Source organism: Numida meleagris, chromosome 3 (genome assembly GCF_002078875.1).
Source record: "Numida meleagris isolate 19003 breed g44 Domestic line chromosome 3, NumMel1.0, whole genome shotgun sequence".
NCBI lineage: Eukaryota > Metazoa > Chordata > Aves > Galliformes > Numididae > Numida > Numida meleagris.
In genome coordinates, this window is record NC_034411.1 from 37,428,422 (window position 1) to 37,446,691 (window position 18,270).

The 18,270-nt window shown below is 34.9% G+C and overlaps 1 protein-coding gene across 7 annotated transcripts in view; it reads right to left on the bottom strand.

Annotated features, from left to right (window-relative positions):
- Positions 1 to 18,270, bottom strand: part of RYR2 (ryanodine receptor 2) — a 364,829-nt gene that overhangs the window by 105,705 nt on the left and 240,854 nt on the right. For all 7 annotated transcript variants that reach the window (XM_021391077.1, XM_021391074.1, XM_021391073.1 and 4 more), the window contains 13 exons: positions 17,851 to 18,124; positions 14,881 to 14,995; positions 14,168 to 14,300; positions 12,922 to 13,025; positions 10,667 to 10,802; positions 9,879 to 10,065; positions 9,316 to 9,421; positions 8,597 to 8,717; positions 7,208 to 7,377; positions 5,980 to 6,200; positions 4,548 to 4,638; positions 1,420 to 1,560; positions 427 to 590 (listed from right to left, as the gene is read on the bottom strand). In XM_021391077.1, the coding sequence (XP_021246752.1) occupies positions 427 to 590; positions 1,420 to 1,560; positions 4,548 to 4,638; positions 5,980 to 6,200; positions 7,208 to 7,377; positions 8,597 to 8,717; positions 9,316 to 9,421; positions 9,879 to 10,065; positions 10,667 to 10,802; positions 12,922 to 13,025; positions 14,168 to 14,300; positions 14,881 to 14,995; positions 17,851 to 18,124 (1,963 nt within the window). The remainder of the gene's footprint in view (positions 1 to 426; positions 591 to 1,419; positions 1,561 to 4,547; positions 4,639 to 5,979; positions 6,201 to 7,207; positions 7,378 to 8,596; positions 8,718 to 9,315; positions 9,422 to 9,878; positions 10,066 to 10,666; positions 10,803 to 12,921; positions 13,026 to 14,167; positions 14,301 to 14,880; positions 14,996 to 17,850; positions 18,125 to 18,270) is intronic.

The following is an 18,270-nucleotide window of genomic DNA, read 5'->3' on the forward strand; positions in this document are numbered from 1 at the left end:
TGATAGGAACATACGATTATTATCATTTTCTGTAGGTACACAGCGATTCACAGGCAACAGAATTAGTGTCTTAGCACATGTTCATAACGGCAGGGATGATGTAGGGCTACCTACTTTTCCTGTTCCTAAAAACATGCTTGGCAGTCAGCAGCAGATGTACAAAGGTAACTGAAGAGCTCTATCTTCAGGCTGAAAATGCATTAAAAATCTGCTAGGTTGACCAATGAATTAGTAATGTAAATGGAAATGTATTATTTTTTATTATTTTAAATAGAAAATAAAAATAAAATTCAAGGCCTACATTTTATTCAGACGATGATAATTCAGAAAAGTAAATAAAAGCTGTAATTTCACATCTTACCAACAAAAGACTCCATCTTTTTATATACTCATGAAAAAAGTAGTTGCAACAAAATAATTCCTTACTTTGAAGTATCAACAGGTTGAGGATTAAAGTTCCCATCTGAATCCATTGAAGACTGTTTTTCCATCATATTGACATAATTTGACTCCATATAATCTGGAGGTAATGCCCCTGCAACTGCACTCAAACAAGGCAAAGCCAGTTTGAACAGTTCTTGTTCATACTTCTGTAGACCACACAAAGGATATAAAATGAATATTCAAAACAAGCAATCATAATCATTGCTAAAACTGATGTATGTGAAACCAAGTAGTCATAGAATGGCTTTCTTCGTGTGAAATTGATTTTTTTTTCTGAAAATAAAGGCAACTGTCTGCCCAAAACAAATTATGGAACTATAGCTAAAGCTAGGACCTTGTTCTGTTGACCTCTGGATGCATTCACGTATCTTAATATCCATTTTGTATTGTTGAGACCAGAACCATACATAGCATTCAAAGTGAAGCTGCACCACTGCTAAATGAGTGGGAAAATCACCTCTTCTGACCTGCTGGCTATGTTTTGTTTAATGCATCCCAAAAATGCAGTTTGTCCTATATGACAGCCAGGGCACACTGCTGGCTCATACTGTGCCTACTGTTGACCAGCACCTGCAGATCCCGCTCTGAAAAGAGGATCTGGATGGACGGCAACCCTGGTTGAAGAAACTATAGTGTGTAAGGCAGAAAAGCGCAGCTTTCAGCTATCTGCAGATGCTTGAGTATGTTTTTAGGGCTCTGAAGTGTTGTTGACCTATACGGATATACTTCAAGATTACTATGTTAGGTATAGATTATTTTATTTTTAATGAGCAGACAAATAGGTATACCTATTTGAACATGCAACAGGAAGATTTAAACTAAAAGACTAAAATTTTACTGTCTATATTTCCACGGTATATTATTCACTTTAAGGTGGATAACACTGGGTTAATAAAAGATAAGTAAAAGTTACAGATTATATAAAAGAAGTTATACATTTTTTATTAGTGGTAGGCAGATAGTAAAATGAATTACCTTCTGAGACAAAGCATCAAAAATACCCCAGAACAACTTTCTGGATAAATGAAGTTCTTCTTCTGAGGCAGCACCAAAGTTACCCCATCCACCTGGTAAACAATAATACTTCCAGCATCTTTCATAATGATTTGTCAGCAACTAAAACAGAACATATTTTGAAAGCAAATAAAATGTAACTTCTGATGTTCTCCAATTCTGGCACTCAACATTTACAGGCACTGCCAGAATAATTTATAACTTTTATGAAGAAGCAATGATATGTACTTACTATTTAAATTGTTCATGGACAAACACACAAGACAAATAGTTTTTACTTTTAACATTAGTGGGATATGCAAAAAACATGCTCTACACAGCATCATGTTTCCCAGCACCCCAAGAACCCTGACAGATCAGCTGAAGAGAAGAATTTGCCTCCATCAGCGTGCTGCTATTCCAAACACTGCTGCTGGGTGGGTAAGATACTAGACTTATGATATAAGCTAGCTCCCAATTACTCTTTACATGTCTGAAAGCTATTCAACAATAACTCCCAGTGTGACTCATCTCTTCCGTGAGCTGTAAAACCTGCTATCAGCATACCCTCCTGCCTTCTCTTAAAACTGGCAGTGAGCTTTATTCTCTGTCTTTCATTACATGCATGCTTCTTGTTAAGTGGTTACAAAATTCCAGATTATTAAGAAGTCAAATGGCGCAAAGACCTGCTACCAGGTATTTGTCAAACCAAAACATCACAGATTTTTCATTTAATGGATCATCTATGTCCCTGAGCCACAAACAAGAACAGAAAAAATTAGTTGGACATCTGTCACTAAAGGCAATCCCAAATGGTAATGAATTGCTGACACTATTTTAGTATGAAACCTAGTCTAACTTACGGGTAGATAAACAAAGCTTTTCCTGAGGCACAGAGTGCTCTTTATGAAAAAGCTAGCTAGAATTTTAATTCAGTGTTAATTTTAACAGTTCCACAGGGAAAAAAAAAAAAAAAAAAAAAAGCCAGTTTCAACATCAATTTGCAAAGTATGTTGGCAAAATATTCTAAGTCAATGCTAGGCTCTCTTTTTTTATAGAGAAAACAAATGACACGATGGAAAATTGTAGACATCCACAGTATCAGTTTGCAGAAATAAAGACTGGTGTTAAATAAAATGAACAAACAAATAAGCCCTGATGTACAGAAATGAGGACTTTCTGTTAATCAAAAATATAAACCCAATACTGTGAAATTCTGCTAAACTTGACATGGATCAGAAAACAATCCATATAACCAATTTGTATGAGAGATACTCTGAAAGAAATGCCTCCTATTTTATTATGTTAGCTCACAACATCAGAGGTAAATGGTTGTAGTATGGTAGTAAAGGAAGAACCTTCCCACCAATATTCTGTTACATTTTGTTGCTGTGCAACAGAGATGGCAGCAGAGGGGCAGTCTGACAAAATGGTGTCTGACATGGAAGTGCATATGAAGCATAGACATGTCACTGAATTCCTCCATGCAGAAAAAATGGCACCCACTAACATAGATCAACACTTGCTGAACATTTCTGGAGGCCAAACAGTGGATGTGAGTACAGTGAGGCAGTGGGTGATGTGTTTCAACAGCAGCAACAGTGGCGTGAAAGACAAGCCACATTCTGAATGATCGTGCAGGTTTTTGCAAGTGTGGCATGCAGTCTCTTATTCATTGCTGGTGAAAATGCATAGCCAACAGCGGTGACTATGTCAAAACATATTGTGCTATAGCTAAGAATTAGCTCTATCAAATAGTGTTATTGTGCTCTTTGTAACTGTTGTAGTTTCCATGGAAATAAATAGGAGGTATTACTTTCAGAGTGATCTATGCATATCTTCAGGTTTAAATAATCTGTGATTACCTATTTACTATCTAAAACATGAGACTATTAGAGAGAAAAAAAGAGAGAGATGAAATTGCATGCATATATAATGTAAAAAGAGTACTGGAGCCTACGATGTATTTTAAGATGCGTGTTGTTTCCTTCCTGTTTGGTTTAGCACTACAAGAAAGTCGTAACCTCCAGGACAAAAAACCTTTCTGTCCTAGAGGAACAGATCTCAGACAGCTAGGATTGTTCTCCATGAAAAAAAAAAAAAAGAAGAAGAAGAACCACAGACAAACAGTGAGTGCCAAATGTCTTAGAAGATTAATATTTGTTGTTTTTTTTTTTTCCAGAACTTAAGATATTATAATGCATTAAAAAGGTACTCTTCAAGGCAGTATACTAAATTCTCAACTGCTCTTTTCACACATAAGTACTAAAGAATGGCTGCACTGGAACTTTTAGATTGATGGAACTCTTCTTGGGACACACACTGAAGTGTGAAGTCTTTGGTAGAGGAAATCCATGGGTCAGGTCATGGCTTTGAGACTAATCATTCAAATTCCTCATTTTATGCCAGAGAGCATAAACTGGCTAGTAGAAGCCTGCACCATTCTGAAGAGTTTTATGGCAAATGAAACAGATATAAAATACAATTAATTCTGATATGTGGGTTTTGAGGCGGAAAGAAATGTTAAATAAGAACTAACATCATATCTCATTCAAATTTCTGGTGGGAAAGCATTGAAAAGCACTGCTGACAAGCACCCGTATGAAAGGTGGCAAACGATATATTTCTTACAACCAACAATGAAATCTGAAGAATCTTTAAAGAAAGTGTCATATTGTGAAGGAAACAATACTTTTTCTTGTGCACTGTTAATCAGAATGAAAGTATAGGTTAAAACTTTCAAGGGCTGAAAACAAAAAGGAAGATTAATTAAAAACATGTATTCCTTAGATTTCTAAGCACAAACCACAGAAAAAGAGTCTGTACTCCAAGAGAAACAAAAATCAATAGAGATGTCAAAAGGAAAGGTACAAGCAAATTATCAGTTACTATCTTTGTGCACATATACTTTTTTTCCCCCAAAAGGTTTCTCTATTCTGTTTCCATATGGTCTTGGAAAAAAAAATTGGGGGGGGGGGGAACGGAGGGGAAGGACTTAAAAACATTAGATGCATTAGACATGGACTTCATAACTCCACGAGGATGGATGCAAATCAGACTGATTTTCTTACAACAGAGGAATGCTACTGAAGATTAAAATATGCATTTACCTTGAGAGGCATCTTTGCGTGTTCATTTAATAAAGGAACATCAAATACTAATCTTCTCAGCAAATGCTGCATCATAGAAGGCCTCAACTGCCTAAAACCAGATAGACAATTTCAACAGAGAGAACCACCATTTGCTTATAAATAATTAATAAATACATTAAAGCAACCTGTCAATTCAACGCTACATTAAAATCCTTCAGATTCATTAAGTAATGGGATTTTGCTTGCAGCACTGAAAAATCATGTCCAAAAAGAGAGCAAAGAAGCACATATCAAAGAAAAACTTTTCAGCATGCTGTAGATGAAATCCTTTAAAGTACAGGAAAACACCTGACCGGTAGACAGAGATGTAGTAAATGAGGAAAAAAAAATCTGAATTCTCATACTGTATGTTATGATCACTGTCCACAAGAAGAGGCTATAATGTTAATTTCTTACAATACACCTCAATAGTACTGAAAAGTATCTTACAAACCAACAATGATGTAAGAGCACTAATTCATCAGACGTATTAAAATCAGACACGCAGTAGTGCTCGCCAACTAGAGGGATGGAGGAAATATATACAATATGTATTTCAGAATGACAAGAACATTGAACTGTTCCAGAAAAATAGCAAACACTCATTCCTTTTATTGGTTCTTATGAAGGTCATTTATATAGAACAATCAATGTGAAATATTTTATAAAGAATTTTGGTATAGTACTTCTGTTCCTCCCTGTTAGTTTCAAAATGACTACCGTAAGAATACCTGCCACTTCTGAACAAATTCACATCTTATAAAAAACATACTTACAGTAAAGCATTTAAAAGAGCTCTGGTGATTTGAAAGCCTAAATGTTGCTAACTTTCATTAGGGATTAGATTCATTGTTGCCTAATCAGCTCCTGATAACTGACCCTCTAAGCCCATAAAAACTTGGGATTGTAACTAAATGTTTTTGAAACTTGTAGATGGAAGATGAAATCCTCCAACAAGTGACAATGATGAAGTATAACTATACCAGCCATTGATTACGATTTCAAATGTAACACAACATAAATATCTTCATTGAACAATATGATCTACTGAATATAAATCACACTGCCAACCAGTAAGACTGAGGAAATTCAAATGTTACTTCAGCGAAAGCACAATTCAACGTTTCCAGAGCTTTGTTTTTTGCAGTACACCCTCCATACCAAAATACTGCCTAGGTGTAATTTTTAAAAACTCAGTAAAGTAAAATAACCAAAGATATATAAGCAACTAATAAAGTAGCAAGCAACATACAACCATTATTTTTAAAATGTCACAATCATGTTTCAGCAGAAATTTAATTTTTCATTTAAATGTTAATTTTACTACTGATGGCACAGTTCTGTGTTCCCATATTATAAGCAGGTCACTTTATCAATTCGCATTCCTGTACAGACAAGAATACGTTCTTACCCACAGATAGACAGTAAACACTCCTCAATGGAATCTCGCTGAGCTTTGGTAAGAGAGCAGCCCTTTGAAAGTCTGTACACAGTATGTAATAAGGAATCAATAAGGGAAGCATGGTGCTCTGTGCCAGCAAAAAGAGGAGCGCATCTGGTCAACAGAGGCAAGACTGCAGTGCAAAGGTATCGATTCAGAGCTAAAGCCATATCTGTAGCACTTAAAGCAGCCTACAAAGTAAACGAGAAAGAAATTAGTTTTGTTTTACCAATGCTGTTACAAATTAAAGGAATTTTTAGTGGGTTTTTTTTAGCCATTAAAAAGGGAAATATTCAAAGCACATAAATGTAGATTTGAAACCCACTGGATACTGAATGTCTAGCTTCCTTTTGTGCTTCTCTAGTCTTCTCACAGATGGTGCTTTTTATGGTTGTACGAATGAAAGCATGATAAAAATAATGAAACCGGAAACTGAAGATAGCCTTTCAAAAACAAAACAGTTTTCAAATTTATATTAAAAAATGTCAAACAGTTGCTTATAAAAGCATTCTGAGATCAGATAATACCAGTTAATTTTGCATTTACAAAACTCAGTAAAATCAAGCTGAATTTCAAAGTGAGGATCTCCTCACCCATTCTTAAATAAAAACTACTTTAAAAAAATGTTTAAATTAAAGGTTAAATTAAAAGTTAAATTAAATTAAAGATAGAGAAATCAAATTTCACATCTTAGCCCTCATCTAAGCTTTCTAAATTTGACCTTTCTGTGTACCAAGCCAACTAAGAAAAATTAGAGGGAAAAAAGGCTTGCAGAAATAAGGACAGCATTTTTTAGGACAAATTAAAAGAAAAAAAAAAAAGGAGTTTGCTAAAAACAAAGCAGGTGCCCCTAACAAATTCCTGGAGCAAAATCCCTGGGAAAAGACTCTTAGTCACATGCCTTGATGGTGCTGATCTGATTTGGATGCTACAGTAAAAGGTCAGAAATCCTCCTGGGAAAAGGCACTGGTTCTCTACGGATATGGGTATTAAAAGGGACACACGATGAAGCAAAGCATTATTCTGAAGAATCCCTTTTCACTGATCTTCAAATATACTCAAAGCTAATCAGCAACAGGCAGCTCAGCCAGCAAAAGGCAAGATGAAAAAATTTAAAAAAAAATTTCTGAGAAGTGAAAAATGTTTTAGCGTTCACTAAGACAGAGGAACAAAATTTACAAAAGACTCAAAATCTTACTGTATCTAAAGAAGCAGCAGCACGGAGATCTGGCAGAAAGCCAACTTCAAGAAGATGTAGAAGAAAATCCTGATCCTCAATTCCATAGACCCTGTCAAGGAACAAAACCATGGCTGCCTTGTGATCTGGGCAAAACCCCGCAGACATGTCAGGTTCCACCACAGTACCATCTAAAAGGAAAAAATGAAACTTCAATGACAAGGAACATCTTTCAACAGCAAACTAGGCTGTTTATGCTACTTCTCCTTGGAGGTTTCAAGTCTCTGTAAATATGAAACCATCTTCCCTGTGGTTTTGTTACACAATGGTAACATAACATGTGGTTCATTGAAAAAGAATGCACAAGGCAAATTCTACTCTGATAGACTCCAAAGTCCTTAAGTACTTTTCTGTTCATACTTTGTATATAAAGAGGTTCCCAACTGTTGATATTCTAATGAGATAAGAAACACTCAGATCATACTAACTAATCGACAGAACTACACATGCATCTTCTAAGCAGAAGTTAGAAAACAAGAAATGGAATAATTCTATATCAAACATCCCAGGAATGAGACACTGGTAAGCACACCTGTGATGGATGACAATGAATCAATAAAGTCCCCTCTATCTGAAAACTTTCAAAACACCTGAAAAAAATTCATATAAATATTTTTTAAAATCTTGATATTTTCATTTTGAAAATTAAATAAATAATTTGGTATCCATGAGCTGTTCTCTATGCTATTTAGACAACACTTTTAGATCTATAATATATTATTACTAGTTGAAAAACAAATAAATAATCATATAATAGAATGATTGATCTTTTTATCTTTTCTACTGTAACTTATTGGACCCTGGACATTGTAAATCTTTAGACAATCCAGGTTTTCTCTCAAGATACCCAAAAAAGCACATGTAATGCCTTTTCATTTTATATTAATGCTCACATTGCTCCCAATTATTGCAATGAATTCTATGTAAGCAGAATTATATGTATGCTATAACTTCACCATAGTTGCTGAAGAACAACTCTGGTGTCTTAGTAAGATCCGCTAGAAACAATCAATAGGGTTAAAACAACAAAAGCAAGGATTACTTTTTTAAAAATACTTTAGAACAAAGCATACATTTGCTGATTTATTTTTTAAGTTTTAACAGACTTTCATAAAATCACTTGAATAGAATTTACATTAGTGATTTAAATGTACACAGAATTATTAACTGTTGCATGCAGAAGCATTTTTGAAACATGTTTGAAAGATGATTTTACTTCTAATATGAATTATAAATTGCTTAATTTCTAAAATATTTTGAAATATTGAAGGAAGTATGTGTATCAATATATAGTCAAAGTATAAAATGTAAAAATTGGGTGGGAGAAAAACAGTACAATAATCATCTTACCTTTAGCTATCGTTGGCATGTGGAAAGGAATGCTAATTACACCCACCAAATCTTCCAGTGGAATCAAAGACCTCAGAATTGACCTGATTCTTATGGCCTCTCCTTTGCCAGCATGTATTAGCTAAGGAAAAGATAAATAAAATATTACATGGGTCTTCTTTTTATCTTGTATATGTTCTCATAATCTGGAAACTTTGCAAACCATAAATACATAAGAATGATTGCTCTCACCATATTTAGTATTGTAAATTTCAGAGAATCTGTACTTACTTGCTGTGTTCTGGATGCAAATATGGAAAGTCTAGAAATCTAGGGGTTTTGTTATTAAATAAGATTAGGCCTATTTTCAGAATTGAATGCTAGGAAAAACAGGTGAAAGAATCATCAAAAATATATCACATGGTAGAAGAAAAAATTAAAAAAAAAAGCAGACTTTCAGATGTAAAAAGATTTGTTTCCACATTCCTGGCTGAACAACAATGCTTTCAGGTATCACAGTTGTTGATTTGATGTTGATTTTTTTTTGGGGGGGGGTGTTTGTTCTAATGTGTACACTGTTCTTGTTCAATGTACACATTATGTATACTGAGATACTATGTAGTCATAAAACTGCTTTAATAACCAATTACATGTGTCATTGTGAAAACAACAAATAGCAGAAAAACAACCAACCAGTAAAAATGTCTTTACTTTCCAATTCATGAAGACACAAAACTTACATGCATTTCAGGGGCACAACGTCCTAAGAGATCAATCAAAGCAGCATAAAAGGTCATGATTGCATTCCCCATATGAATAGTGTCGTCTTCTTGTTCTTCTATTTCACTGTAATTAGTTAATTGATACAACAATTAAAAGAAGAAAAAAATACAATAAAGTTTTTACATCAGCAGTAAATAAAAACTTCTTATAGTTGCTACAGCTTATATATGGTGGCTTCCTCATACCCAGTGGACTTTTAGTGGACTAACACAGAATGGAATTTGTAGCTAGGAGGTTGTAGTGACATTTGCATTGTAGTAATTTATCTGTCTCATTGTGAATCAGAGGACCAGTACTTAACTGAGCAAACAGAATTCTGAAGAGGACACAATATTTAGAGAAAGCCATTTAAATGTAACAGTGTGGGAGAAGTGATATTTGGTAGAATATCATTCCCTACCCTCCATGGAATAATCTAGTCGATAATTTACATGTTAAAATAAAGAAGTCATTTAATGACTAGAATTATGAAACTGATAAATAAATATGATGGCAATGTAAGCAATTAAACTGCACCTACAGGGTTTTACTAGATCCATTATTTGGGGAAGGTCCATCTCTTGTTGGATCTTCTGATATTTGTATTGCTTCCTCCATGGCAGCAAGTAGACCATTGCCTCCTTCTCCTCTTAGAGCTGGACCAAAACATTCTGGTCGACGAATAAGCAGTCGGACTACAACATTAGCATTCTCCTCCACACTCTCTCCTATCATATGAAATATTAACATTTAAGTTTCTATTTATAATTGGAAAAGGTTACACAGAAATGCAAGATGTAAGCTTAAGTAGACACTTAAATACAAACCTCTTCAAATATCGTGGCAAAATTGTCTAACCACACAAATATATCCCTGTAATTATTATTAGAAGCTATGAAATAGAATATGTGATTTTATTCTAAATTAAAAAATATGACTGATTTGAAGTGAGAGTGCTAATGATGGGAGCGCTATAGCTGCTAAACACAAGCTGGACTGTCCAAACCTTAAACAAATGATGGGTCTTTGGCTCTACATCTAGCATAAGTTTTATCTTTTAAAGATTTAGGAGACTTTCCTCCACTTCCAATGGAGATGCGTCCCTTCCAAGGACTAAAGATAGATCTAGCAATTACGGATTAGGCTGCAAGGAACCTATAAGATCTGTGAAATGGGGATCTGTGTTATTATATGGCTTGCACAATTTTAACTGTACCATAAAGTTACCTTAACAAGTTGGCTTGTAATGTTATTTTAAATGAAAAATTTCATGCAGCTATTTATTCAGACATTAGAGGAAGTTATAAAACTGACAGGCTTTTATACTACCATTGCAAAATACAGCAAAACGAAGAAAATCCAAATATCGCTCTCCTTCAACTGGATTCCATCCAATGTCTGGATACCCTTTAGAAATCAGCAAAGGACAACTCTGCAATCCACATCCAGCCAAGTATCGAACGACCTATTAATCAAGATAAGATTATAAAAAAAGAATAAAAAGAGATATTTCTTGTAAAAAAAAAAAAAAGAGAGAAGTAAAGTTTCAAAGGGAAGCCTCCACTTACATTGTCTTGGATTTAACTTCCACATTCTCTTAACCTGAATGTAACCAAATAATATTTTGAGCATTAAGAATCAGTAAGCCTGGTGTTTGTCCCCTACTGCAATCTACCCACCTTCGAAAACTTATCTTCAGATTTAACTCACAGGTATGCTTTTTTATTTTCAATTTGCTTTTCACTCTTTTTCCTCTTTCTTACTTTTTAAACATGCATACATTTTATACTCACTGTTGTTCAGACTGAAAGGCACAGTAGTAGTTTTTAGTTCGCTCTCTCCTTTCTGAGTTTTAAGAATTGTAAGCATACCTTTAATCAACTCAGAGAGCTTCTTTTTGCTAACCATTTGTTATAATGATAAGTATGAAAATATCATGTTAAACACATGGGCCGTCTTCCTACTCCAAGAAAAGATCATCTATACTTGCATCACTCCTGACAGATGTTTTCCTAAAAACGTTATAGCACCTCCACAATAGGAGATCTTCAAAAACAAACTGAATTATGTATTTAAATGTCTTACTTTCCAGTAGAGAGCATTTCTGATTTGCAACCTGAGTCTGTCTTTCCATATTTAAGTTGCTTTTCTTATCCATCACTGACTTAGAATCTACTGTTCCACTCATTCTCAAAGCAGCAGTTTACATATCCAACAGAATTGCCGCATGCTCTCTTGAGCTTTTAACTCATTAATCTAATCCATTCCTATTCATTCAGTCCTCCCTCAGTACTTTTACTCTTCAAGAAGCACTCATTGCTCTTCTTTGTAATTCATCCAGTAGGGCCACAGTTGTCTTGACTCGACACTCAATTGGGCCATTATCCCAACTACATTTTTCATCCTCTATTCAGATAGTGTATTTTTCATATCAGCATAGTGCCTTGCATTTATCCTTGAAGAGTTGCTTTACTTTTTATTTATACCACATCTTCAATTTGCAAAATCATTCTGAATGTCAATATAGTTTTTTCCAACACTCTGGCAGCCAATTCAGTGGTGGCTACACTGGTTTGTACCTGGGGTAGATTTCAGTACAAAAATCTGTATTAGACTTGCACATGCGCATGCAAACATAAAATTGCATATCACAATAGAGATTTAGGAAAAAAATAAAAGTTAATTACAGAATCAGAGAATTTTATATTGATTTTTGTTCTTTTTGTTGATTTAAGTGAAGTTTGTGAAGATGGTGCGATAAACGGTGATGAATGTATATTTTAATTACAATTTAATTATCTATATAGTTGTACATTGATAATACAGTACTAAAGTTGTGCTATATTAGCAAGACAATAGCCAGTACCTGATCCTTCTCTTTAATTCATGGTGTACTGTGCCCAATACTTATCCCTGAGGGATGCCTCTGGTTACTGGCCACCAAGTGGACTTCACATCTTTGATAACAACCCTTTGAATCCAGCCAGTTTTCCATCCACCTTATCACTCACCTTATCCAGCCAATCTGATGATAAATAGACTATCAGAGATTGTGTCAAACACCTTTCTAAGTCAAGGTATACAAAACTCTCTGCCCTCCACTTGTCCACACTGCTGTCATTAAAAACAGTGGTTGGTCAGGCACTATCTACCCCCAGTAAGCCCCTCCTGGCTGCTCCCAATTACCTTCTTTCAGGTTTTCAGAAATTACTTCTAGTATGATTTGTTCCATAATCTTCCCAAAAGAGTCATCAAGACAGAAAAACAAAGACAGATTTTATCAATAGTGTTTTGTTGAGGGTGGACTCCACTATTTCCAAAGTAAGGGTTGCCCTTGAACCAGTTCCTGTTGGTTTCACCTGCCCATGTAATAACCATAAACTCTAAGTTCAATCATCCAGAATACCAGCAGAAAGAGCAAACAATCAGATTCTGATTATCTTCCTCCAAAAGTTATTTAAAATTTCCATACAATTCTCATCTTGGATGTTGATTACTCCATTCTACTTTTTCTGGGCCTGAACAAAAGGAATCTTCACCTGTCTAGAAGGTATAAAAATATGCTTGATGAAGTAGCTACCAACCTTCTCCAGATCCGGCTCCCTTAAAGCTAGCGCAAGTTCATTGTTATCCATCACAGATGCTGCTGCAACATCTAAAGGAGTTGATCCTCGCATAGAAGGAGAGGCTGTTAAAATAACATTTAGTTTCAGTAGTAACTTAATAAAAGCTAACAATTTAATAGTACAATAATAAAAACTATTTAATAAAAGATAACATTCTGTAATTAGCGATTATAAGTGTACCAGTAAACCACTCAATTTATAATCATCTTGCACTCATATGAAATGTGACTCCAATAGGAATTCAAAATACAACTTAGATGTTTATGCTAGACAACCTGTCCCACACATTCCTATTCTCATCAAAAAATTGTTTAAAGATCTCATTCTTTACAATATTCTTAACTGAGATAACTTGGTTTTGAGGAAAAGAAAGAAAAGTTTATGTCCAAAAGAATGACATTTTATCTAATATACTGAAATTGAACATAACTTTCAGCTTCAAAATATTAGATCACATTATTTATTTCCGCTAAAATGGCAGTCAATATAGTAACAGTAAAAGCTAACATTTTCTTACTAACGCTGCAGTGCGTTTCACATGGGCATTTTCTCTCCAAAAAGAATTTTGGTTTGTTCTTCTGTTCTGTATCTACATTAATAAGGACTTGATATATATTCTGAACTAAAACGACTAAATTCAAAAAAGGATAAATGCATCTTCTCTGTAACACACCAGCCTAGCAAAGAAAAGCTAACATTTTAGGAAGATTATAAAGTTTAATTCTGGGCATCTGTGTAAGCGCAGTCAACAAAATGAGCTGTGTTTGTCCCACTGCCATAGAAATATATTGAAAAGTCAAAGGAATTAAATAGCAAAGCAAGCCTCAGCAGTGAGAAATAAGCCGTAGTGAAAGACTGCCAACATTTATCTATGATCCTCTTTATCAAAATCAAGATTTTATTCTTTTCCATAAACAGTGCAACTGAACACCAGTTATCCCTTAATGTTGAGGTATACAGCACCAGGTGTATACAATATTACCTCAGCGTAATGCTAACATTTATTATGGTTTTGTCTGGAGTTAGCAACAAAGTTAATGAAGATACTTTTTCATTAGGTAAAGCAGAAGCTTTACAAAAACAAACAGACAAAAAAAAGCAAAACACAGAGGAATAGAGGAAAAAAATTGAGACGGTGAGCAGGGGGAGAAGAGAAAGAGAACAGTTTTCGTTCAGAATGTCACAAGCCACACACATTACTTACCAAGGCCAACACTGCTATTTTCCAATAAATAGCTAAGATGATCAAACATAGCTTTTTGATTCTGCCTACTAATGCGGCAAAAATAACATAGGAAACGACAGCAGTTTGCCACCATTTTTGGGAAAGTGATTTCCTAAAAATCAAGTAAAAACAGACTAAAGCTCAACCTCTAAAACAAGTATAAAAGTTACATAAGATCATTTACGTAACAGTCATTTAACATACTAGTATTTATGCATAGCATTCATTGCATTCCAATGAGGTTATATTTACGTTTCACCCTGAACTCAACAGAGCTTTCTCAGCCAGTTAATAGCTCACTAAATAACACAAATCAGATTATAAACTTGAAAATGAGAGCTGGATTAACCCATAAATTCTAGATTCAAACATGAAATGATCAGATTTACAAGGTGATATTTCATCCGTTTTTAATTGATTTTGAAAAAGATCCTACAAATCCTTTTAAAATCCATTAAGCATACAAAGTGGTATTTTTTTTTTCTTAAGAGCACCTGAATTTAGAGTGCTGATTCTATCTTCTTCTAGAACACAAGAATGGAATTTTCTAAAAATTTGATCAACTATTGTGCTAATGGAAATTAGTAAAAGGTTTTGGTCTCAGTACCTCCAATGACTGCTTGGCGCCTTACAGGGTAAAGCTTTGAACAGCTATATTTTAAATTCTGTCTTCTAAGAGTAAATTGCTTTACCTTGGATTCTCCTCCACCAAGTACATTTACCATCACTTCCATGACAGTCTCATGCATGCCTAAAGCTCTCATGAGATTTGGATGTTGATAAAATACTTTATTATTCATTATGTCTCTGCAGGAAAACAGAAGAAAAAATCAGATTATAATTTTGTGACTAGTTTGCTATTACATTATTTGCAAAGGTGATGTGCTGTGTAACTCTTCACCATCTGAAGTGATTCATCGTCATCTGAGCAGAAGAATTACCTTGGGAACTTATCCAGGTTTAGTCTCTCTCACTCTCTCCCCACCTTACCTATATCCTCCCCTTTCCCACCATTACAAGATATTCCATTTTTTTTTAATGCATATTAAAGAAGTACTTTACCCTTTTTTTTCCCCCATATTATAGCTATCACTCTAATCACCACTTGATTACCCTTGAACATGATGGTTCTCTATTTTCATTCCAGATCAAAAATCATTTTGTGACAAAAGCATGATATAATATTAGCTTCAAGTTTAAATTAAACTAACTTGTATTTTCTGATAAAGCACTCTTTTCAGAATATTTTCATCCTCAAAATGCTTGACATCTGCCTTCAAGGTCAAGAAGAAAAGACTACAGAAGAGATAATGTAGATCCAGCTACTCTCTAAACATCAGAAACATTAGCCAATGTTAATGTTAGTTCATGAATTACTACTCAGGACTATCTTCAACATATTTCAGCAGAACAGATTTACATACTTAAAAATCATTCCTGATTATAATGTCCATATTTTATACAGTTGTGATATGTCCAATAAAAGTGTGTATTTTAGAAGGTAATTACATTTCTAACAACTGTAGTTAGTCATGAAATCACATGCAACCCAGAATTAAATGTAAAGACCAGCAGGTCATGATAGAAAAAGACTTGCAAGTCACTACAGGAAATACTGTTGTCCAGCTAGACCAGGGACGATAAAGGATGGGCCCTGACTCCAAAACTTACCTATATCACATTTCCTTTCTGCAATAATGTTGCATGCTGTGGAAGAAGACCTCAATGAAGGAATTCTGCCAAATCATACTAAATTCTTATTTGCCTACAGGACCTATCTTTCACAGAAATAATTAAGGGGAGAAACTCAAAATATCACCCATGGACTGTCCAGCAATACTACACAATTTCAGAAAGTACATGCACTTTCAGTATAATTGCTGACCACACTGTGAAATGTCATACTTCAGAAAAACTCAATGGCATTTCTGTGGGAATAGTTCTTAAGCAGGAACAAGCAAGTCTTCCATTTCTCAGTTGGAAGGAATGCTTTCCACTCACAGTAAAAAACTTGGCATTTCTAAATAGCAGCTGAAGCTCAGGTTAGGCTATAAAAGAACCAAATGCACAGCTGGGGAACCTAACAGACAAATAAGACTATGATAGAAGCTATTAAGAATGGTGTGAGGAACAGGTAGGAAAAAAACTAGCTTAACAGAAAATACCTCTTTATTTCCCTTATATCAAACTTTCACATATCACCAGACTGTTAGAATTAAATCAGCATGACTCACAAATTCCTTTGTAGGAGAAAAATGGTAAGGAAAAAAATGCTAACAAAAAGAAAGCAGAATATGAAATGGAAACTGTTGAGATTGATTCCCCACCCCCCACCCCAGGCATAACCGTGCCAGAATCTAAAAATCACTCACTCATGTGAGTCTTAGCTTAATGAAAAATAACAACTCAAATTTAAAGTACAAAAGTGGATATAGAAACATCATTATATTTTGCCTGTGGACAGGTGACTTTCCCCTTTGACAAGCCTCACGTCAAGTAGATTGAACGGAAAATTAATTGGACCTGCTGGCAAGGTCTGAAGTGGCTCATAGCAGACCAGCAAAAATTATTCATACAAATTATTTGCATTTTTTAGATTTTCAGTGAGCAGGGGAAAAAAAGGAAAAATGTATTCTGCACAACAAAAACTTCTCTTCATTCATCCCTGGCATTCTTTGTAAAATGCTCTCTCTTTTCCTGTCATTGCTACTGTTGATTGGGAATTTCTAAAACATCATACTGATGTTTAATCTCACCAGATATCCCCTGATATGATGACACTTCTTTGGAAAAAAAATGAGAAAAAAATAAACTTTTTGCTTGCAGAGCTGATGATGTTTCCTTTATACTGTTTCTCCAACAGCGGTTTCTATTAGGCTACATTTTAGTGAAATAATTAGGAAAAATAAGACTGCGTGAACTAATTCATAATTCACGTTGTACCAACTACATACAGCACAACAGAAAGATGTCATATGTGCAGACATTTGTATATTCAACTCCATTTGCTGACAGCTGGAGGGATTTGTATGAGTCAACAGCTCCTAGTCCCTGCATTCATGTAAAGACTTCTGTCAAGAAAGCTGTCCATTTTTGCAGCCATAATATTTAAAACATGACAACAAAACACATTTTTGCATATATTTTGCATATTTCTGTACATTTTTCTTATTACATAGGGACCTGAGGGAACAGCATGAAGCTGTGAAGCTGCATGCAGAGAAGTTTAGGCTAGGTATTAGGAAAAGGTTCTTCACCATAGATTGGTCAGGCCTTGGAATAGGTTCCTCAGAGTAGTGGTCACAGCACCAAGACGCCAGAGTTCAAGAAGCATTGTACAACCCTCTCAGACATAGGGTTTGATTTTTGGATGGTTCTGTGCAGAGTCAGAGTTGGGACTATATGATTCTTGTGGGTTTTTTCCAACTTGGGATATTCTACATTTTCAACTTTTCTCACAAGAAAAGCCTGACGTATCACTTGCTACTCTCCAAAAATGATGTGTGTAATGCTACAAAGGCTGTATCTTACAACTGAAGACACTACAGAACTAATGCCAAAGTCTGCATTTACGTCTATATGGACTACTTACATTCAAGTTTCACACAACTTTAATAATGAGACAGTAAATAAATATCTGTACATTAAGAGACATTACCCACCCTAATCCACGAATCATAAGTTTCTCTTCCTCCTTCCCCATCCTGACACTGAGCAAGGAACGAATTTGGCCAAGGGATGCCAGAAGATTGATTGTATCTTCCACGGACACACTATTTATGGTGTAAGTCTTTGGCAGGGCTCGAACCAAGCCACCAATACCATCATATTGGCGATGTAGCAGTACAAACATGGCCCTGACTAACTCCGGGTCTTCTATTACTGATTCCTGGGCCCAGCGCACCATTGTATCCGAAATCAATTGCTGAAGAGTAGCTGTGAAGAAAATATATAAATCACAAAATTACCATTAGTTTCTCATATCTCTGACAGAAGTACCTAAGAAGCAGCAGGTTTTTCTTGATATTTCTACAGTAAACTACTGAACAAAAGTATAATCAGACTGTTAAAGCAGAAGCATC